Here is a 23,677-nt window from a genome sequence, read left to right as displayed (position 1 = left end):
TTACATTTGGTGGTGGAAAGATCATGGTCTGGTGTTACATTCAGTATTGGGGTGTGTGAAACAGTTGTAAGGTGGAAGACAATATCAATAGCCTAAAATATCAAGAAGTATTAGCTACCTCTTATATTCCAAATCATAAAATGGGTCAAATTCTGCAGCAGGATGATGCTCCATCTCATACATCCATCTCTACAATAAAGTTCCTCCAGGCATAAAAGATCAAGGTGCTCAAGGACTGGCCAGCCCAGTCACCAGACATGAATATCATTGAGCATGTTTGGGGTAGGATGAAAGAGGAAGCTTGGAAGACAAAACCAAAGAATCTAGATGAAGTCTGGGAGGCATGTAAGACTGCATTCTTTGCTATTCCTGATGACTTCATTAATAAATTGTATGAATCATTGTTGAACCGCATGGATGCAGTTTTTCAAGCTCATGGAAGTCACACAAAATATAAAAAAAATGACTCTAATAGCACAACAACTTCATTCACCAATGTTATTCAACATATATTTGTATTTTAAGTAAATTATTTGTTTGAATATCACATTACTTTCTGTGGGCGATAAAACTTTTGTCTTGCCAATATCTGACCATTCTGTGTCCACTAACTGATCAATATTTCTGCATTGATGCCAATTTATTTTCTTAACTTAAACCACATTTCGGAGGGTTTCAGCTTTCAAAAGAATAATTTATACAACCAATGGATGAGTTTAATGTCAGGTTATAAGCTTTTATTTACATAACATGGATAAGCGACATAACTTCTGTCAGGGAGTGTAGTAGAATACATTCCCCATAGCCCTCCATATAGTATAATACATTCCCCATAACCCTCCATATAGTATAATACATTCCCTATAGCTCTTCATATAGTATAATACACTCCTCATAGTCCTCCATACAGTATAATGCACTCCCCATAGTCCTTCATATAATGCACACGCCATAATCCTTCATCTAGTATAATACACTCCTCATAGTCCTCTTTATAGTATAATACACTCCCCAAAACCCTCAATATAGAATAATACATTCCCTATAGCTCTCCATATAGTATAATACATTTATAATGCATCCCATAGTCCTCCATATTATATACTGCACCCCACAGGCCCCATAGTGTCCACTGGCTGGGGGCCCCAGGCAAATGTCTAGTTTGCCTGCCCCTAATGCCGGTCCTGCTTGCCATTCTGTGATAATTGCTACTAACGCACAGTGTATGATTGTTTCCTTCAGTCAAAGAGTTAGGCCACGTTCACACGTTCAGTACTTGGTCAGTATTTTACATCAGTATTTGTAAGCCAAAACCAGGAATAGAACAAACATAGGAAAGTACACGTCACCACTTCTCCTGGTTTTAGATTACAAATACTGACCCTGTAAACGTGGCCTTTGATGAAGCATACCCAGTTTATTCCTTGGCAGTAATATAATCCTATCTTTTTTTTTTTCTCAGATTCAAATATTATTTTCTTTAAAATGGTTGTTTCAATCCCTTTTACTGCTTCTTTCAGACCCTTTTGGCACACTGGATCCTTTTGGAAGTAGTGCTTTCAGTAGCAATGAAAGTTTTGCAGATTTTAGCCACATGTCTAAGGTAAGTGTGTCATCCCCTCCAAAATTCATGATAGCTTTTTATTTTATTTTAGGTGGTTGGAAAAATAACATAGTCATGGCCCCTTTGCTTGTATCATTTTCTGGCCTTGTTGTTCACCACTAGGTGGCAGAATTAGCATGCCAAGCTCCTGCAATGAGCTCTTACCGAAACCTGAGCTCTCTAGTATCTCTCTCACCACTTCAAATGCTGCCAGTGTTAGGTGTAATAAACAAGGCAAGTGTGGTTTTGTCTCTGAAGTTGAAACTTGTTTTTCACAGAATTATTTAGCTTTTCTGTTTAAGATAATTTTAAATAAACTAGCATTGTCCAAAGTTTTAAGATCTGTGCAGCCTAGTAAATGAGCAGTGGTATAGTATATTTTTTTAATCCCGTGCGTTACCTTTTAGTTGCATGAAATGGATTTGGGCTGTAGTCACAGAAATGCAAGTGTGCTTCTTGGAGCCATTTCTGCTTATTTCGTTTTCCATAGGCTAATCTTTGCACAGCACTGCATCTATAATGCTATCAATAACGAACTAGATAAAATATCCCCTGGGGACAGAATCTTACTGACAGTTTTCTGCCTACTCCCAGTGATGACTCTATTGAGCTATGCTGTGGCAGATCAGATAATAATGGACTCTTTTTGTCCAATCAGGGATGTTAAAGACTCTAAGAATATATAGTTGGTATCCGATACCTTTAATAACTGTTATGTTTGTCATTGACTGCCAAAAGGGCAGCATAAGAGCTTGTTGTAGGTAAGGCTACTTTCACACTAGCGTTAACTGCAATCCGTCACAATGCGTCGTTTTGCAGAAAAAACGCATCCTGCAAAAGTGCTTGCAGGATGCGTTTTTTCTCCATTGACTAACATTAGCGACGCATTGTGACGGATTGCCACACGTCGCAACCGTCGTGAAACGGTTGCGCCGTGTTGTGGCGGTCCGCCTGGAGCAAAAAACATTACATGTAACGTTTTTTGCTCCCGACGGTCCGCTTTTTCCGACCGCGCATGCGCGGCCGGAACTCCGCCCCCACCTCCCCGCACTTCCCCGCACCTCACAATGGGGCAGCGGATGTGCTGGAAAAATGCATCCGCTGCCCCCGTTGTGCGGCGGAGACAACGCTAGCGTCGGTGACCTCGGCCTGACGCACTGCGACGGGCTGAGCCCGACGCTAGTGTGAAAGTAGCCTAAGCAGTAGGTTACATGGGGCACTAAAAATAAAATGCAAAAATAAATAATATATAAAAAAATAAAAGCTTCATCGTTTGCAAGGATACATATTGAGCATTTACAATTATTTGGCATCAGCGCTTAAATCTCTCAGCATTCTTTGATAGAGCAATGGTGATTTGTAAATTGTATTAAATGTGCATGTTACATATATTCATGGAGAACCTGCAGCTCTTTGCAGTTAGACCCTGCTTCTCCCATTTTAATTGTATAGCAAATAGAATTTACTATTGCAAACAAGTGACCTGTTGAGGCTGCTCATCAATCTAAGATGGATCGTAGGACATGTTTCTCCCAGGCAGCAAGAATACCTACATCTTATTGGAACTTACTTTTTCTTATTGCTAGTAGTTAACAACCTTTAATGAAACTGAACTGCCCAGCAGAGAGCTCAACTCTCTCTCTAATTTTTGTTGATGTTTTTGGTTTTCTGAATACTAAAACTTTCTTAAGATTGACTATACTCATGAGGAAAAAGGGTGCCTGAATTCGTTGCCTGTATATATTGTCTGTATTCAAATGAAAATTGTCTGTTAATAAGAACACTGTCAAAAAAGGGTGAAAACACTGTGCAAACACTCCTATGTAAAGGAAATGTCTCTTGTTCTTATATCATGCACATCAAAGGTGCTTCTGGCAAAACTGTAGAATAACAAAGGCTTGTTGTGAAATTGCACCACCTTTCTTGCTCACCTCAAAAACGCTTGCAGCCTAGACATCAAATCAATAGTTCTTATCAAGTGATTTCTTTGTCACCATTTTTGCTTGCAGGATAAGGCTCTACCAATCCGGTCAACCATGTGGTTCCATCCCGATGATTTAATTAAAGTGGTTGACACACAGTTTGGCATAACTTTTCTATGCTAGATTTTACTACAGTGTGCAGTGTTGGTGGTCACATATAATCAGGAGCATAGTCTCTCACGTGACTTCTGTGATTGTGCTAGCCAGCCAATAAGAATCAGTACACTCAAATTGGCGTGTTTATTTTCATTACAAGAGGGTATGTTCTGTGATGGCCTTATGTTATTTGTGCTATGGAACGTATATGGTTTGCAATTTTTTATAGCGTGTGGGAGTATTAGACATAAATAACATAGGATTTTTTTGCTAATAAATCCAGACTGGGTTGTCCAGCTCTGTGCACGTTCTCATCGGAGACCTCACTTCTACCAATGCCGGGGGATTTGCACGATTGGCAAATAAGTGTAGATACTACTTCTTGATAGAGGAATTGAACTGCTTTAATAAATTTGAAGAACGCTTTGTAATAAATCTAGGGCAGCTGCAATAATTTGACGGTTTAAGTTTTGTTTTACACCCGCTTTGTGCACCTTTTTTGCACAATTTACGTCCTCACAGTGCCATGTTTTGCATTTGAAAAGAAAAATGTTTCTAATATTAACAAAATGTAGATGCAACTTAAATATTGTACGTGGTTTGCCAAGATTAGGAGTAAGGAGTAAATTTTAGGCCAGTGTGTAAATATGTAAGTACCGTATTTTTGGACCATAAGACACTTTTTTTCCTCCCAAGTTTGGGAGGAAAGTGTGGGTGCGTCTTATGGTCCAGATGTAACATGTGGGGAGGGGGTGGCAGCAGCTAGTGGGATCCACTTTGATCCCACTCACAGGAGGCAGAAAAATGTCCGGCTGCCTGACTGGCTGGGGAAACCATGTGATCCCGATGATTAAAGTGCAGTGAATATTCATTAACCGCATCCCCGCCCACCTGTCAGCTGAGCAGTGAGAGGGGAGCAGCCATTGAATAGTCCTTCACTTAAACAGGGACACACATGGTTTCCCCAGGGCTGGATTCCTGCAGCAGCTGGGGAGATCTGTGTGTCCCATGGAGGAGGCAGCAGCAGGATGGCAGAGGAGACAAGATCGCCGCATACCTGACAGGTTGTGCTGGATGCTGAGGCATAAGGACCTGTGTGATGTCATGAAGTGGGCGGGCTGGAGCATCACATGGCAGCACAGAGCCCTCCCTCTTCTTGATGTCATCACAGGTCCTTCAGACACCACACTAGAATCTGCTGGCTTCCTCTTATGACCTGAACCGTGGAGAGGCAACAAGAGGGAGGGCTCTGTGTGCAGTCATGGGATGCTCCAGCTTTTCACCTCACCACAGTGGCTGGCTGGCTGCCACAATTAAAAGGTTAGTCTTTACAACACACAATAAAGCACTCTGCCACTCCTGTGGTGAACTATAACTCCCAGCATGCTATAGGATCTGCAGGACATGCTGGGAGTTATAGTTCTCCCATGAGATCATAAAGCAGCACTCCAGTGTTATTTTTTAGTGCTGGAGTGGTGCTTTAAATATAAGCCCTGTGCCCCCTTCTTATACTCCCCCTCCAGAGTCTTCATATAGTACTTTACAGACACCACACTGGTCCCGCAGCACCATCTTCTACCCGCAGCTTCCAACATAATAATGTACTATTATATACAATAACACCACATATAATAGTATATTATTTATGTTATTGAATATTTTACCACTTTTTTTGCTTCAAATATTTTTTTCCCTATTCTCCACCTGTAAAACCTGGGTGCGTCTTATAGTCCGGTGCGTCTTATTGTCCGAAAAATAGGGTAATTATGATTCTGAAGATAGGCTGGGCTGTAGCCACTATGTGTGTGTGTGTGTATATATATATATATATATATATATATATATATATATATATCTACTATATAATTGTCTAAGGGTCACTCCCCTCTGTCTGTCCTTCTGTCACGGATATTCATTGGTCGTGGCCTTTGTCTGTCATGGAAATCCAAGTCGCTGATTGGTCGCGGCAAAACGGCCACGACCAATCAGCGACTGGCACAGTCCGGTGGCCAAATGGCCGCTCGTTCCTCCCTGCAGTCAGTGCCTGCTTCCTACTCCCTGCAGTCAGTGCCCGCTCCATACTCCCCTACACTCAGCGCTCACACAGGGTTAATGGCAGTGGTAACGGGCCGCGGGTAACGCACTCCGTTACCGCTGCTATTAACCCTGTGTGACCAACTTTTTACTATTGATGCTGCCTATGCGGCATCAATAGTAAAAAGATCTAATGTTAAAAATAATTAAAAAAATAAAAAATAGTTATATACTCACCGTCCATCGGCCCCCGGATCAGAAACAGGCCTTTCCCGCTCCTCGCGACGCTCCGGTGATGCATTGCATCATCATCTCGCGAGACCGCAATGCACTCTTGGGACCGGAGCGCGCGAGGAGCATCGGTAAACGCTTCGCCTGGATCCGGGGCCAACCGAAGGTGAGTATATAACTATTTTATATTTTAATAATTTTTTTTAACAGGGATATGATGCCCACATTGCTATATACTGCGTGGGCTGTGCAATAAACTACGTGGACTGTGCAATATACTACGTGGGCTGTGCAATGTACTGCGTGGGCTGTGCAATGTACTACGTGGGCTGTGCAATATACTACGTGGGCTGCGCAATGTACTACGTGGGCTGCGCAATGTACTACGTGGGCTGCGCAATGTACTACGTGGGCTGCGCAATGTACTACGTGGGCTGCGCAATGTACTACGTGGGCTGCGCAATGTACTACGTGGGCTGCGCAATGTACTACGTGGGCTGCACAATGTACTACGTGGGCAGCGCAATGTGCTACGTGGGCTGCGCAATGTGCTACGTGGGCTGTGCAATGTACTACGTGGGCTGTTCTATATACTATGTGAGCTGTGCAATATACTACGTGGGCTGTTATTCACTACGTGGGCTGTGTTATTCACTACGTGGCCTGTGTTATACACTACGTGGCCTGTGTTATACACTACGTGGGCTGTGTTATACACTACGTGGCCTGTGTTATACACTACGTGGCCTGTGTTATACACTACATGGGCTGTGTTATACACTATGTGGGCTGTGTTATATACTGCGTGTGTGGGCTGTTATATACTACGTGAGCTGTTTTATATACTACGTGAGCTGTTTTATATACTACGTGAGCTGTGTTATACACTCCGTGGGCTGTGCTATATACTACGTGGGCTGTGTTATATCCTCCGTGGGCTGTGTTATATCCTCCGTGGGCTGTGCTATATACTACGTGGCTGTGCTATATACTACGTGGCTGTGCAATATACTACGTGGCTGTGCTATTTACTACGTGGGCTGTTATATACTACATGGCCGGCCGCGAACAATCAGCGACAAACGCAGTCCGGATCCTGTGTATTCAATGTATTATTCTAAAATCTTCATAAATAAACTACATACATATTCTAGAATACCCGATGCGTTAGGCTATGTTCACACGTTGCGGTTTTTACCGCGGAACCGCAGCGATTTTGATGCTGCGGGTCCGCAGCAGTTTCCATTGCGTTTACAGTAAACATGTAAACCAATAGGAAACCGCAAACCGCTGTGCACATGCTGCGGGAAAAACCGCTCAGAAACGGAGCGGTTTACAACCCGCAGCATTTCACTTCTTTGTGCAGAATCGCAGCGATTCTGCACACATAGAAATGCATGGATCCGCTTACTTCCCGCATGGGGCTGTGCCCACGATGCGGGAAGTAAGTGGATAATGTGCGGTTGCTACCCGGGGTGGAGGAAACTCTCCTCCAGGCCCTGGTAACCATATTTGTGGTAAAAAAAAAGAATTAAAATAAAAAATAATGCTATACTCACCTCTCAGCGCTGCACGCGGCCGTCCGGTCTCAGGTTTGCTGTGCGAGCAGGACCTGCGGTGACGCCGCGGTCACATGACCGTGACGCCGCGGTCACATGACCGTGACGTCGCGGTCACATGACCGTGACGTCACGAAGGTCCTTCTCGCACAGCATCTTTGGAAACGGACCGCCGCGTGCAGCGCCGAGGAGATCGGGACGTCAGAGGGTGAGTATAACCATTTTTTTTTTTTTTTAACGTTACTATTGATGCTGCATATGCAGCAAACCAAAACCCGCAGTGGAAACCGCAAGACAAAACGTGATAAATCTGCAGGGATAACAAAGAATTGGGCTGCCATCTAGTGTGTGTATATATATATATATATATATATATATATATATATATATATATATATATATATATATATATATATATATATATATATATATATACAGTCATGGCCAAAAGTATTGACACCCCTGCAATTCTGTCAGATAATACTCAGTTTCTTCCTGAAAATGATTGCAATCACAAATTCTTTGGTATTATTATCTTCATTTAATTTGTCTTAAATGAAAAAACACAAAAGAGAATGAAGCAAAAAGCAAAACATTCATCATTTCACACAAAACTCCAAAAATGGGCCTGACAAAAGTATTGGCACCCTCAGCCTAATACTTGGTTGCACAACCTTTAGCCAAAATAACTGCGACCAACCGCTTCCGGTAACCATCAATGAGTTTCTTACAATGCTCTGCTGGAATTTTAGACCATTCTTCTTTGGCAAACTGCTCCAGGTCCCTGATATTTGAAGGGTGCCTTCTCCAAACTGCCATTTTTAGATCTCTCCACAGGTGTTCTATGGGATTCAGGTCTGGACTCATTGCTGGCCACCTTAGAAGTCTCCAGTGCTTTCTCTCAAACCATTTTCTAGTGCTTTTTATAGTGTGTTTTGGGTCCTTGTCCTGCTGGAAGACCCATGACCTCTGAGGGAGACCCAGCTTTCTCATACTGGGCCCTACATTATGCTGCAAAATTTGATGGTAGTCTTCAGACTTCATAATGCCATGCACACGGTCAAGCAGTCCAGTGCCAGAGGCAGCAAAGCAACCCCAAAACATCAGGGAACCTCCGCCATGTTTGACTGTAGGGACCGTGTTCTTTTCTTTGAATGCCTCTTTTTTTCTCCTGTAAACTCTATGTTGATGCCTTTGCCCAAAAAGCTCTACTTTTGTCTCATCTGACCAGAGAACATTCTTCCAAAACACTTTAGGCTTTTTCGGGTAAGTTTTGACAAACTCCAGCCTGGCTTTTTTATGTCTCAGGGTCAGAAGTGGGGTCTTCTTGGGTCTCCTACCATATAGTCCCTTTTCATTCAGACGCTGACGGATAGTAGGGGTTGAAACTGTTGTACCCTCGGCCTGCAGGGCAGCTTGAACTTGTTTTGGATGTTAGTCGAGGTTCTTTATCCAACATCCGCACAATCTTGCGCTGAGATCTCTTGTCAATTTTTCTTTTCCGTCCACATCTAGGGAGGTTAGCCGCAGTGCCATGGGCTTTAAATTTCTTGATGACACTGCGCACGGTAGACACAGGAACATTCAGGTCTTTGGAGATGGACTTGTAGCCTTGAGATTGCTCATGCTTCCTCACAATTTGGTTTCTCAAGTCCTCAGACAGTTCTTTGGTCTTCTTTCTTTTCTCCATGCTCAATGGCACAAGGACACAGGACAGAGGTTGAGTCAACTTTAATCCATGTCAACTGGCTGCAAGTGTGACACCTGTTAGGTGCCACAGATAAGTTACAGGTGCTGTCAATTACACAAATTAGAGAAGCATCACATGATTTTTCGAACAGCGCCAATACTTTTGTCCACCCCCTTTTTTATGTTTGGTGTGGAATTATATCCAATTTTGGCTTTAGGAAATTATTTTTGTGTTTTTTCATTTAAGACAAATTAAATGAAGATAATAATACCAAAGAATTTGTGTTTGCAATCATTTTCAAATTTATATATTTATTTTGCATGTGTATTATCTTTCTGCAGCTGGTTAACACTATTTACCCATTTTGAGAGCTGTGTTTTCAAAAGAATTTCACTTGTGGCTTGCCTATGAACCAATAAGCAATAAAATAGTATTTAACATGCTCCCATGTGGTCTTCAGTACGTTCTGATGGTCTCATTCTTCCCAACTGTTAATGTTATCAACTGGGGACATTGTCAGATATTCTGTGCATGGGAACATCCATGATGCAGGTAGGCTGTTGCATGAAAGTACACACACTGTGACTAGGAGGCGTATGTGGCCTGCAATTCCAATCTGTGTGGATGCCAACCATCACAGGCAAAGTGGAGAGATCCTGCTGTCGTGTGAGACATTAGTCTTTATGCACTAATCATTGACTGTTTGACTGACACTTCTGATGACAGGCATTTTGTGAATGGCAATATTAGAGACTTAGCACTTTTATTTTGAACTAGCTGAAGAGCCCGACGTTGCCTGGGCATAGTAAATATCTGTGGTTAGGTATTGCACCTCACTTCTCTTATTTTCCCATCACGCCTCTCATTTAGCACCTCACTTCTCTCATTTTCCCATCACGCCTCTCATTTTCCCCCTCACATCTTTTATTTTCCCCCTCACATCTCTCATTTTCTCCCTCACACCTCTCATTTTCCCCCTCACTCCTCTTATTTTCCCCCTCACTCCTCTTATTCCCCCCTCACTCCTATCATTCCCCCCTAACACTTGTCATTTCGACCTCACATCTGTCATTTTCCAATCACTCCACTATATTCCCTCATTCCTCTCATTTTGCACTCACACCTTTTCATTTTCACCTCACACCTCTCATTTTCACCTCACACCTCTCATTTTCACCTCACACCTCTCATTTTCCCCTCGGTATATACATGTTTGTCATCTTCCTTATATATAGTATACACCTGTATGTCATCTCCTGTATATAGTATATACCTGTATGTCATCTCCCCTGTATACAGTATATACCTGTATGTCATCTCTCCTGTAAATAGTATATACCTGTTGTGTCATCCCCTCCTCTATATTGTATATACCTATGTGTCAACTCCTCCTGTATATAGTATATACCTGTATGTCATCTCCTCCTGTATATAGTATATACCTGTATGTCATCTCCTCTTATATATAGTATATACCTGTAAGTCATCTCCTCCTGTATATAGTATATGCCTGTGTGTCATCTGCTCCTGTATATAGTATATACCTGTGTCATCTCCCCTGTATATAGTATGTACCTGTATGTCATCTCCTCCTGTATATAGTATATATGTGTGTGTCATCTCTTCCTGTATTAGACCTCGTTCACACGTTATTTGGTCAGTATTTTTACCTCAGTATTTGTAAGCTAAATTGGCAGCCTGATAAATCTCCAGCCAACAGGAAGCCCTCCCCCCTGGCAGTATATATTAGCTCACACATACACATAATAGACAGGTCATGTGACTGACAGCTGCCGTTTTTCCTATATGGTACATTTGTTGCTCTTGTAGTTTGTCTGCTTATTAATCAGATTTTTATTTTGGAAGGATAATACCAGACTTGTGTGTGTTTGAGGGCGAGTTTCCTGTGTAAAGTTGGGTGTGTTGAGTTGCGTGTGGCGACATGCATCTAGCGACTTTTGTGAGATGAGTTTTGTGTGGCAACATGCGTGTAGCAACTTTGTGTGTCGAGTTGCATGTGACAGGTTAGTGTAGCAAGTTGTGTGCAGCAAGTTTTGCACATGGCGAGTTTTGCGCGTGGCGAGTTTTATGTGTGGTGCGTTTTGAGTAGTAGCAAGTTTTGTGTGAGGCAACTTTTGCATGTTACAACTTTTGTGCATGTGGCAATTTTTTTTTTTTTTTGCGTGTGGCGAGTTTTCCATGTGGCGAATTTTGCACGTGGCGAGTTTTGAGTGGCGACTTTTGTGTTTCGACTTTTATGTGGCGAGGTTGATGTATGGTGTGGTGAAATGTGTTCTGAGGGTGGTATATGTGTTCAAGCACGTGGTAGTGTGTGGTACATTTAGTGTGTGTGTTCATGTCCCCGTGTGTGGTATCCCATATTGGGGCCCCACCTTAGCAACTGTACGGTATATACTCTTTGGCGCCATCGCTCTCATTCTTTAAGTCCCTCTTCACATCTGACAGCTGTCAATTTGCCTCCAACACTTTTCCTTTCACTTTTTCTCCATTATGTAGATAGGAGCAAAAATTTTTGGTGAATTGGAACGCGCGGGGTTAAATTTTCTCCTCACAACATAGCCTATGACGCTCTCGGGGTCCAGATGTGTGACTGTGCAAAATTTTGTGGCTGTAGCTGCGACGGTGCAGATGCCAATCCCGGACAACACACACACACACACACACACACACACACACACACACACACACACACACACACACCTTGATTATTAGGCTATGTGCCCACGTTGCAGAAATGCTGCGGAAATGTCGGCAGCATTTCCGCAACTCCCTGCCGCGGGTAAAACGCATGCGGAATTCGCATGCGTTTTCCCGCAAAACACAAGCGTTTTTAGCTTGCAGAATGCTTGCGTTTTCCAATTCATTCGAAGCATCACTTGGAAAAGTGATTGACAGGTTGGTCACATTTGTCAAGCATAGTGCTTGACAAGTGTGACCAACTTTTTACTATTGATGCTACCTATGCAGCATCAATAGTGAAAGAATGTTAAAAATAATTTGTAAAAAATATGGTTATTATTATGTTTTATTATTATTGTACATTTTTATAGCGCCATTTATTCCATGGCGCTTTACATGTGAAAAGGGGGCAAATATAGACAAATACAACTAAACAGGAGCAAAAAACAAGTCACACAGATACATAAGGAGGTAGGACCCTGCTCGCGAGGGCTCACAGTCTGCAGGGGATGGGTGAGGATACACTAGAAGAGGGTAGAGCTGGTTGTGCCATGGTTCAGTAGGTTGAGGATCACTTCAGGCTGTAGGCTTGTCGGAAGAGGTGAGTCTTCAGGTTCTTTTTGAAGGTTTTTATGGTAGGAGAGAGTCTGATGTGTTGTGGTAGAGAGTTCCAGAGTATGGGGTAAGCACGGGAGAAGTCTTGGATGCGGTTGTGGGAAGAAGAGATGCGAGGGGAGAAAAGAAGGAGATCTTGAGAGGATCTGAGGTAGCGTGTAGGTAAGTACCGGGAGACCATGTCACAGATGTATGGAGGGGACAGGTTGTGGATTGCTTTATTATTATTATTATTATTATTTATTTATATAGCACCATTAATTCCATGGTGCTGTACATGAGTAAGGGGTTACATAGAGGGTTATAACTATCGTTTACAGTAAACAAGTTTACAGTGACAGACTGGTACAGAGGGCAGAGGACCCTGTCCTTGCGGACTTACATTCTATGGGATAGTGGGGAAGAGACAGAAGGTCGGAGGTGCAGCAGCTCTGGCGGTGGTGAGGAGGCTGCTCTGGCGATGGTGAGGCGGCAGAATGGTTATTGCAGGCTGTAGGCTTTCTTGAAGAGATGGGTTTTCAGGTTCCGTCTGAAGGATCCGAGGGTGGTGGATAGTCGGACGTGTTGAGGCATGGAATTCCAAAGGATGGGGGATATTCGGGAGAAATCTTGGAGGCGGTTGGTGAGGAACGAATAAGTGTGGAAGAGAGTAGGAGGTCTTGGGAGGATCAGAGATTACGTGAGGGAAGGTATTGGGAGATTAGTTCAGAGATATAGGGAGGGGACAGGTTGTGGATGGCTTTGTAGATCAGTGTTAGTAGTTTGAACTGGATTCGTTGGGGAATTGGGAGCCAGTGGAGGGATTATATGTCATTGTAAGGGTTTTGAACTGGAGTCTCTGGGTGATAGGAAGCCAGTGAAGGGCTTGGCATAGGGGAGATGCTGGGGAATAGCGGGGAGACAGGTAGATTAGTCGGGCAGCAGAGTGTAGGATGGATTGGGGTGGTGCCAGAGTGCTAGAGGGGAGGCCAGAGAGTAGGAGGTTGTAGTAGTCAAGGCAGGAGATGAAAAGGGCATGCACTAGTTTTTTTGTGGAGTCGCGGTCAAGGAATGCGCGGATGTGGGAGATATTTTTTAGTTTGAGACGGTATGTGGAGGCAAGGGCTTGGATATGTGGCTTGAAGGAGAAGGGATAGTCAAGGATCACCCTGAGGCACCGGGCGTATGGGACTGGGGAAAGTGAGCAGCCATTGACACGTCTGGTGGAGTGGTAGAGTGAGATGTGGGAAAGATGATGAATTTTATTTTGTCCATGTTCAGTTTTAGAATGCGAGCAGAAAAGAAGGCCGAGATTGCAGACAGACAGTGTGGGATTTTGGTAAGTAAGGAGGTGATGTCAGGTCCAGATAGGTAGATCTGCATGTCATCGGCGTAGAGATGATATTGCATACCGTGGGATTCTATGAGCTGTCCTAGGCCGAAGGTGTAGATGGAGAAGAGTAGGGGTCCTAGAACAGAGCCTTGAGGAACACCGACGGACAAGGGGCGGAGTGAGGAGGTGGTGTGGGGGAGGGAAATACTGAATGTTCGGTCTGTCAGATATGACGATATCCAGGATAGGGCCAAGTCTGTGATGCCAAGAGATGAGAGGATCTGTAACAGTAGGGAGTGTTATTCTCACCTTCCGACGGCCCCCGATCTCCTCAGCGGCGCTCCCGGTGCGTTCTGTTCCCAGGGATGCTTTGCGCGAAGGACCTTTGTGACGTTACGGTCGTATGACCGCGATGTCATGCCAGGTCCTTTGCGCAATGCATCCCTGGGAACGGAAGCCGCCTCGTGCTCCGCTGAGAGGCGTGAGGACTCCGGGGGCCATCAGAAGATAGGTATATCCCTATTTTTTATTTTAATTCTCTTTTTTTTACAGAAATATGGTCCCCAAGGGCCTGGAGGAGAGTCTCCCTCCTCCAGACCCGGGTACCAGCCGCACATGAAATGAAGCGCTCACTTTACACATGGTGGGCATAGCCACATGCTTAAAGTGAGCGTTTAAATGCAATCCTATATCTGCGGAATCGCCGCCATTCCGCAGAAGTAATGAACATGCTGTGGATTTTACCTCTATGCGATTCCGCAGCAGGAAAATCCGCAGCATGGGCACAGCAACTGCGGAATCCTGTGGATTGCATGGGAATGCGGTTTTTACGCGTTTTATGCGTTTCATCTGCGGCAAAAAAGCGTCAGAAACGCATAAAAAACGCAATGTGGGCACACAGCCTAAAAGTATATAGCCTTTCACAGCAGGATTCATTTTGTCTTGTTCTGGCTATTGACAAAGACTTTGGAGAGGCTGAAATGCATCCTGCTGTGAAAAGCTGTATCTATACACAGCTCTGGCAAAAATTAAGAGACCATTGCAAAGTTTTCAGTTTGTCTGATTTTTCTCTTTATAGATATATTTTTGAGTAAAATTTAAATTGTTCTTTTATTCTATAAACTACTGACAACATGTCTCCGGAGTTCCAAGCAATAAATTTTGTATTTATTTTCTGAAAATGAGATCAACACCTGGTCGTCTGATGGTTAGACAAAGACCTGGAGAGACGTACAAGCCACAGTGTCTTGCACCCACTGTGAAATTTGGTGGAGGATTGGTGATGATCTGGGGATGCTTCAGCAAGGCTGGAATTCGGCAGGTTGTTCTTTGCGAAGGACGTATGAATCAAGCCGCATACAAGGTTATCCTGGAAAAACAGTTGATTCCTTCTGCTCAGGCAATGTTCCCCAACCCCGAGGACTGGTTTTTCCAGCAGGACAATGCGCCATGCCACACAGCTGGGTCAATCAAGGTGTGGATGAAGGACCACCACATCAAATCCCTGTCATGGCCAGCCCAATCTCCAGACCTGAACCCCATTGAAAACCTCTGGAATGTAATCAAGAGGAAGATGGATAGTCACAAGCCATCAATAAAGAAGAACTGCTTACATTTTTGTACCAGGAGTGGCATAAGGTCACCCAAAAGCAATGTGAAAGACTAGTGGAAAGCATGTCAAGACGCATGAAAGCTGTGATTAAAAATCATGGTTATTCCACAAAATATTGATTTCTGAACTGTGTTCCTGAGTTAAAACATTAGTATTGTTGTTTCCAAATTATTATGAACTTTTTTTTTTTTTGCATTATTTGAGGTGTGCAAGCAATGCATTTTTTTTGTTATTTTGACCATTTCTCATTTTCCGAAAATAAATACAAAATTTATTGCTTGGAACTTCGGAGACATGTTGTCAGTAGTTTATAGAATAAAAGAACAATTTACATTTTACTCAAAAATATACCTATAAATAGAAAAAATCAGACAAACTGAATATTTTGCAGTGGTCTGTTAATTTTTGCCAGAGCTGTATATAAAACTCAAAATCTGTAGTAGTCCGCTCTATTCAAATCCACAGCTCTCTCCCGAGTCTCACAGCCCACGTAGCATATAACACAGCCCACGTAGTATATTGCACAGCCCACACAGTATATAACACAGCCCACGACGTAGTATATAGCACAGCCCACGTAGTGTATTGCAGAGCCCACGTAGTATATAACACAGCCACGTAGTATATAGCACAGCCACGTAGTATATTGCACAGCCACGTAGTATATTGCGCAGCCACGTAGTATATTGCGCAGTCACGTAGTATATTGCGCAGCCCACGTAGTATGTAGCACAGCCCACGCAGTATATAGCACAGCCCACGTAGTATATAGCACAGCCACTTAATATATTGCACAGCCATGTAGTATATTGCACTGCCCACATAGTATATTGCACAGCCACTTAGTATATAGCACAGCCGCGTAGTATATTGCACAACCACGTAGTATATAGAACAGCCCCGTAGTATATTGCACAGCCATGTAGTATATAGCACAGCCCATGCAGTATATAACAGCCCACGTAGTATATAGCACAGCCCACGTAGTATATAGCACAGCCCACGTAGTATATAGCACAGCCCACGTAGTATATTGCACAGCCCACGTAGTATATAGCACAGCTACGTAGTATATAACACAGCCACGTAGTATATAGCACAGCCACGTAGTGTATTGCACAGCCACGTAGTATATTGCGCAGCCACGTAGTATGTAGCACAGCCCATGCAGTATATAACACAGCTCACGTAGTATATAGCACAGCCACTTAATATATTGCACAGCCACGTAGTATATTGCACAGCCCACATAGTATATTGCACAGCCCACATAGTATATAGCACAGCCACGTAGTATATTGCAGTGCCGCGTAGTATATAGCCCAGCCCACGTAGTATATTGCACAGCCATGTAGTATATTGCACAGCCACGTAGTATATAGCACAGCCCACGCAGTATAACACAGCCCACGTAGTATATAGCACAGCCCAAGTAATATATAACACATCCACGTAGTATATAGCACAGCCACGTAGTATATAGCGCAGCCACGTAGTATATTGCGCAGCCCACTTAGTATGTAGCACAGCCCAGGTAGTATATTGCACAGCCATGTAGTATATAGCACATCTCACGCAGTATATAGCACAGCCACGTAGTATATTGCGCAGCCACGTAGTATATTGCACAGCCATGTAGTATATAGCACAGCCCATGTAGTACACTGTGTTCCAAATTATTATGCAAATAATATTTCCTCATATTTTCTCTAAATTACCTATCTGAATTGCAGTCATTGTTATTTTCCAGTCATCTACTATTCTAGTATAATTGCAATGTTTTGGAGCAAACTACCTATGAAAACAGTATCTTTTAAAAAACAATAAACATTCAAAATGCCTGTTCCAAATTATTATGTACAGCAGAGTTTTCAACCTTTTTTTTTTATTTTGAACAAAAAAAATGGTCAATTGTGAAGTTATAAGCATTATCAGCTTATTACAAAATGAAATCAAACAGTTTTCAAGTGAAAACTTTATTCTAGGTGATGTTACATTTGCACATAGGACCCCTTGTTCGAAAGAAGCTTCTGAACTCTCTCGTCCATTGAATTTGTCAGTTTTTGGATGGTTTCTGCTTCAATTGTTTTGCATGTGGACAGAATACCCTCCCAGAGCTGTTGCTTAGATGTGAACTGCCTCCCGCCATCATAGACACTCCTTTTGATGATGCTCCAGAGGTTCTCAATGGGGTTGAGGTCAGGGGAATATGGTGGCCACACCATAAGTTTGTCCTCTTTTATGCCCATAGCAGCCAGAGATGCAGATGTGTTTTTTGCAGCATGAGACGGTGCATTATCATGCATGAAAATGATCTTGCTGCGGAAAGCACGGTTCTTCCTCTTGAACCATGGCAGGAAGTGTTGTTTTAGAAACTCCACATAGATTATGGAGTTCATCTTTACCCCTTCAGGGATCATAAAGGGGCCGACAATCTCTCTCCCCATGACTCCAGCCCAAAACATTACTCCACCTCCTCCTTGTTGGCGCCTTAGCCGTGTTTTCATGGGGTGTCCATCAACCAGCCATCCTCCACTCCATCCATTTGGACCATCGAGCGTTGCACGGCACTCATCGGTGAACAAAACAGTTTGGAAGTCAGTCTTCATGTATCATTTGGCCCACTGGAGCCGTTCCTGCTTGTGTGCAGTGGATAGAGGTGGTCGACAGGATGGCTTACGCACAGCTGCGAACCTCTAAAAGGACTCTGCATCTTGTTGTTCTGGGGACCTTGGAGGCACCAGCAGCTTCAAAAACTTGTCTGCTGCTATGACAAGGCATTTTTGCAGCTGCTCTTTTAACCTTACGCAATTGCCTGTTGGAAAGAGTCCTCAATTTTTCCTTATCAGCAAGCACACGTGTGTGCTGGGAATCAGCTACATACTTCTTGATTGTGCGATGATCACGATGAAGTGTCTTGGCAATGTTGATTGTAGTCATGCCTTGACCTAAATACTCCACAATTTGTTGCTTCTCAGCAGCCGACACATCCTTTTTCTTTCCCATTTTGGCAAAAAATGTAGACTGCTTAATAATGTGGAACAGACTTCTTAAGTAGTCTTGCCTTTATTTGGACACACCGGCCAAACTAATTTGCACAGGTATCTGCAATTGCTTTCAGTGATATAAAGAGCCCTGACACACATCACCATCAATGAGTTTAAATGACAAACAAAAAAATTCTAACCTTATCACTCCTAAACTCTTTGTGCATAATAATTTGGAACAAAGTGTATATTGCACAGCCCACGTAGTATATTGCGCGGCCACGTAGTATATTGCGCAGCCACGTAGTATATTGCGTAGCCCACGTAGTATGTAGCACAGCCCACGCAATATATAACAGCCCATGTAGTATATAGCACAGCCACGTAGTATATTGTGCAGCCACGTAGTATATTGCGCAGCCCACGTAGTATGTAGCACAGGCCACGTAGTATATTGCACAGCCACGTAGTATATAACACAGCCCACATAGTATATAGCACAGCCCACATAGTATATAGCACAGCTACGTAGTATATAACAGCCCACGTAGTATATAGCACAGCCCACGTAGTATATAACACAGCCACATAGTATATAGCACAGCCCACGTAGTATATAACACAGTGGCGTAGTATATAACAGCCCACGCAGTATATATCACAGCCCACGTAGTATATAGCAATGTGGGCACCATATCCCTGTTAAAAAAAAAATAATAATAATTAAAATAAAAGTTATATACTCACCTTTCGGCGGCCCCTGGATCCAGCCCAGGCCTTTAGCAATGCTCCTCGCGACGCTCCGTTCCCAGTAATGCCTGGCGGCAATAACCCGCGGTATGCTGCGGTGTAACGCAGTCCATTTAACGGACTGCTAAAACGCTATGTGGGTGCTGACTGGAGGGGAGTATGGAGGGAGCACTGACTGGAGGGGAGTAGGGAGGGGCCAATTCGCGGCCAGACTGCCTGTTGCTGATTGGTCACGCCCAGCCTGCTGCGACCAATCAGCGACGCTGGATTTCTGTGACAGACAGACAAACAGAAGGAAGTGGACCTGAAACGATTATATATATAGATATGGTTAACATTTTGCAGAGGATAAAAGTTGTTGACGCTGTGGTGTCCAGACCGGGTGTGCTAAAACAGAAGTAATGTACAATAATTCTTGCTGAGAACTTTCCCATCATTGGCAGTCTTAACCACACACATATTGCTCCGCTGATGGCAGAGATAAGCTAAACAGGACATGTTTTGATCTCGATTGCTCTGAAGTTTTGCTTGAGATTTTCTTTTCAAGCTGCACCCAAGTTCAGATCTTTGCAGAAAGCTTTTAAATAAAAAGCTGGTTCATTGATGTAAAACACATTGCAATTAATACATGTTTACACAGTACAATTTTCCAGGTAATGTTTTTTTTTAACTCCTGCCTTTAAGTTCTTCATTGCTGAAGTTATAACAAGTGGAAGTACAAAACAGATTGTTAGAACAAGACATCACTGGTTATCTATCACTGTTTTTGATCCGTTTATTGCGCTGGTGATGCAATTTGAAGATTGAGCAGAGAACAGATTTCTGAATATGATATTATAGCTAAATGGACCTATCACCTCTCCTGACATATTTGTTTTACTAGGTAAGTGGCCCAAAATTACAGTGGGTATGGAGAGTATTTAGACCCTTTTAAATTTTTCACTCTTTGTTTCATTGCAGCCATTTGGTAAATTTAAAAAAGTTCTTTTTTTTCTCATTAATGTACACTCTGCACCACATCTTGACTTAAAAAAAAAAACAAAAAACAGAAATTTAGACATTTTTGCAAATTTATTAAGAGAAAAAATGAAATATCACATGGTAATAAGTATTCAGACCCTTTGCTCAGACACTCATATTTGAGTCATATGCTGTCCATTTCCTTGTGATCCTCTTTGAGATGGTTCCACTCCTTCATTGGAGTCCAGCTGTGTTTAATTAAACTGATAGGACTTGATTTGGAAAGGCGCACCCCTGTCTATATAACACCTCACAGCTCACAGTGCATGTCAGACCAAGTGAGAATCATGAGGTCAAAGGAACTGGCCAAGGAGCTCAGAAACAGAATTGTGGCAAGGCACAGATCTGGCCAAGGTTACAAAAGAATTTCTGCAGTACGCAAGGTTCCTAAGAGCACAGTGGCCTCCATAGTCCTTAAATGGAAGACGTTTGGGCCCACCAGAAGTCTTGCTAAACCTGGCCGTCCAGCCAAACTGAGCAATTGTGCGAGATCTTTGGTGAGAGAGGTAAAGAAGAACCCCAAGATCACTGTGGCTGAGCTCCAGAGATGCAGTAGGAAGATGGCAGAAAGTTTCACAAAGTCAACTGGCAGAGTGGCCCAACGGAAGCCTCTCCTCAGTGCAAGACATATGAAAGCCCGCATAGAGTTTGCTAAAAAACACATGGACTCCCAGACTGTGAGAAATAGGATTCTCTGGTCTGAGGAGACGAAGATAGACCTCTTTGGTGATAATTCTAAGCGGTATGTATGGAGAAAACCAGGCACTGCTCATAACCTGCCCAATACAATCCCAACAGTGAAACATGGTGGTGGCAGCATCATGCTATGAGGGTGTTTTTCAGCTGCAGGGACAGGACAACTGGTTGCCATTGCAGGAAACTTGAATGTGGCCAAATGCAGAGATATCCTGGATGAAAATCTCTTCCAGAGTGCTCTGGACTTCAGACTTGGATGAAGGTTCACCTTCCAACAAGACAATGACCCAAAACACACCGCTAAAATAAAGGAGTAGCTTCAGAACAACTCTGTGACCATTCTTGACTGGCCCAGCCAGAGCCCTGACCTAAACCCAATTGAGCATCTATGGAGAGACCTGAAAATGTCTGTCCACCACCGTTCACCATCCAACCTGACGGAACTGGAGAGGATCTGCAAGGAAGAATTGGCAGATGATCCCCAAATCCAGGTGGGAAAATTTTGTTGCATCATTTCAAGAAAACTCATGACTGTACTAGCTCAAAAGGGTGCTTATACTCAATACTGAGCAAAGGGTCTGAATATTTAAGACCATGTGATATTTCAGTTTTTTTGGGTGCAGAGTGTACACTAATGATAACAAAAATTATCTTTTTTGAATTTACCAAATGGCTGCAATGAAACAGTGAAAAATTTTAAGGGGTCTGAATACTTTCCGTACCCACTGTATGTCCCTAATAAATTTGTTATAGCACCACTCCAAGGTTTTCTCATTTCACCACTGGAGTGTTGCTACTGATCTAAGTTCCCCAACCCTAGTATCATGCTTACCAGCTGCCGTCTTCAGCTCTTCCTGCCGCTGCTTCTGTCCCTATCTGCCATCTTGTGACTGAAATTTCTGACTGGCTGGAAGTCAGAGGTAATGGTCGCCTTCTCTCAATATAAATCTATGAGAGCTTTGTTCTGGCTCTTATAGACTTTAAGAAGTGAATGTGGCTCATCCAGCAAACACTGGTGCAATTCGGCAGGTCATAACCTGCAGAAGACGACTGGAGTGACACTGATAAGAAAAACACCATAAGAAAAGAAGACTGTGACTGGTAAATATATTACTAGGAGCAGGGAGCTTACATTAGTCACACTATTCATTGGTGAACTAAAAGAAAAAACGCTGGAGTAGTGCTTTAACCCCTTCACTATTTTAGAAGTATCCATATGTCCAAGTTTAGAAGGACTTTCAGACCTTGGACGTATGGATAAGTCATGACAATTTTGCGCGCACAGGAATTGTGCACAGTCGACCGCCGCAAGGATGACAGCTTAGGCTACTTTCACACTAGCGTCGTGCACTGCACGTCGCTATGCGACGTTGCGGCGCACCGACGCTAGCTGTGGAAGCGCCGCACAACGGGGGCAGCGGATGCTGTTTTTCAGCGCATCCGCTGCCCCATTGTGAGGTGCGGGGAGGCGGGGGCGGAGTTCCGGCCGCGCATGCGCGGTCGGAAAAGACGGGAACGACGCACCAAAAAACGTTACAAGCAACGTTTTTTGGTGGTGACGGTCCGACGCAACACGACACAACCGTTGCACGACGGTTGCGACGTGTGGCAATGCGTCGCACTGCGTCGTTAATAAAAGTCTATGGAGAAAAAACGCATCCTGCAAGCACTTTTGCAGGATGCGTTTTTTCTCCAAAACGACGCATAGCGACGTGCAGTGCACGACGCTAGTGTGAAAGTAGCCTTACATGACAGCTGACACCTGGCTCTGACTGCCAGGAGCAGTGCCCATACCGCTCCTGACAGTCTAACCCCCTAAATGCCGCGATCGATATTGATTGCAACATTTAGAATGCAGGGAGGGGGCTTCCTCTCTGCTCTGATTGGGGCCCCCACAAGGTCATCGAGAGGGCCCGATCTTTACCATGGTGACCTGAGGTCGTCATGACGACATCCGAGTCACCAGGCTCTAGCAAGCTTGTTAGACCATGCGCAGTGCATGATCTGCTCTCACACAGCCTTCTTAGAAGTGACAGTTAGGGTACGTTCACACAGGACTTTTTTGCTGCTTTTTTTTGCTGCTTTTTTTTATGCTAATTTTCAGCTGCTTTTTACAGTACCAGTAAAGCCTATGAAATTTCAGAAATCTCATGCACACACGTTGGTTTTTTGTTTGATCAGTATTTTCTGCTTTGCTGCTTTTTTTGGACATAGGGCATGTCACTTCTTTCAGCGTTTTTGCTGCGTTTTTGCAGCGTTTTTTCACCCATTGACTTGAATGGGTGATGAAAAAAACGCTGAAAAAACGCATGTAGCATTATTTGCTGCGTTTTTTGTGCAGAAAATCATGGCCAGCAGGAAGGGATCTCACAGCCAAGAGCTTAGGGGTGTGGTTAGTGAGGTGTGAAGAGCCATTGTGAGCCATTGTGATGTGTGAAGAGCCATTGTGAGGTGTCCTGATTGTGATCTATTGTGAGGGAGTTCCTGGTAGTAAGGTGTGAAGAGCCATTGTGAGGTGTGAAGAGCCATTGTGAGGTGTCCTAGCAGCTGAAAATTGGCAGAAAAAAAGCAGCAAAAATCTGCAGCAAAAATCTGCAGCAAAAAAGTCCTGTGTGAACGTACCCAAAAAACGCACCAAAAACGCACCAAAATAACGCACCTAAATTAGCATAAAAAAAAGCAGCAAAAAAAAGCAGCAAAAAAGTCCTGTGTGAACGTACCCTTATAATGCTAATTGTAAATATATATATATAAGTGCACTCTTGGTATCGCCACCCAACCTATGACACT

The 23,677-nt window shown here is 43.5% G+C and overlaps 2 protein-coding genes across 9 annotated transcripts in view; one reads left to right on the top strand and one right to left on the bottom strand.

Annotated features, from left to right (window-relative positions):
* EPS15L1 (epidermal growth factor receptor pathway substrate 15 like 1) overlaps positions 1–23,677 on the top strand; it is a 323,253-nt gene that overhangs the window by 185,932 nt on the left and 113,644 nt on the right. For all 8 annotated transcript variants that reach the window (XM_077252909.1, XM_077252893.1, XM_077252875.1 and 5 more), the window contains one exon: positions 1,521–1,603. In XM_077252909.1, coding sequence (XP_077109024.1) covers positions 1,521–1,603 — 83 coding nt within the window. The remainder of the gene's footprint in view (positions 1–1,520; positions 1,604–23,677) is intronic.
* Positions 1–23,677, bottom strand: part of C1H19orf44 (chromosome 1 C19orf44 homolog) — a 497,340-nt gene that overhangs the window by 433,445 nt on the left and 40,218 nt on the right. The window lies entirely within an intron of this gene.

The sequence above is a fragment of the Ranitomeya variabilis genome, chromosome 1 (genome assembly GCF_051348905.1).
Source record: "Ranitomeya variabilis isolate aRanVar5 chromosome 1, aRanVar5.hap1, whole genome shotgun sequence".
Taxonomy (NCBI): domain Eukaryota; kingdom Metazoa; phylum Chordata; class Amphibia; order Anura; family Dendrobatidae; genus Ranitomeya; species Ranitomeya variabilis.
Note: the sequence above shows the minus strand (reverse complement) of the source record. Positions and strands in the feature narration are given on the sequence as shown.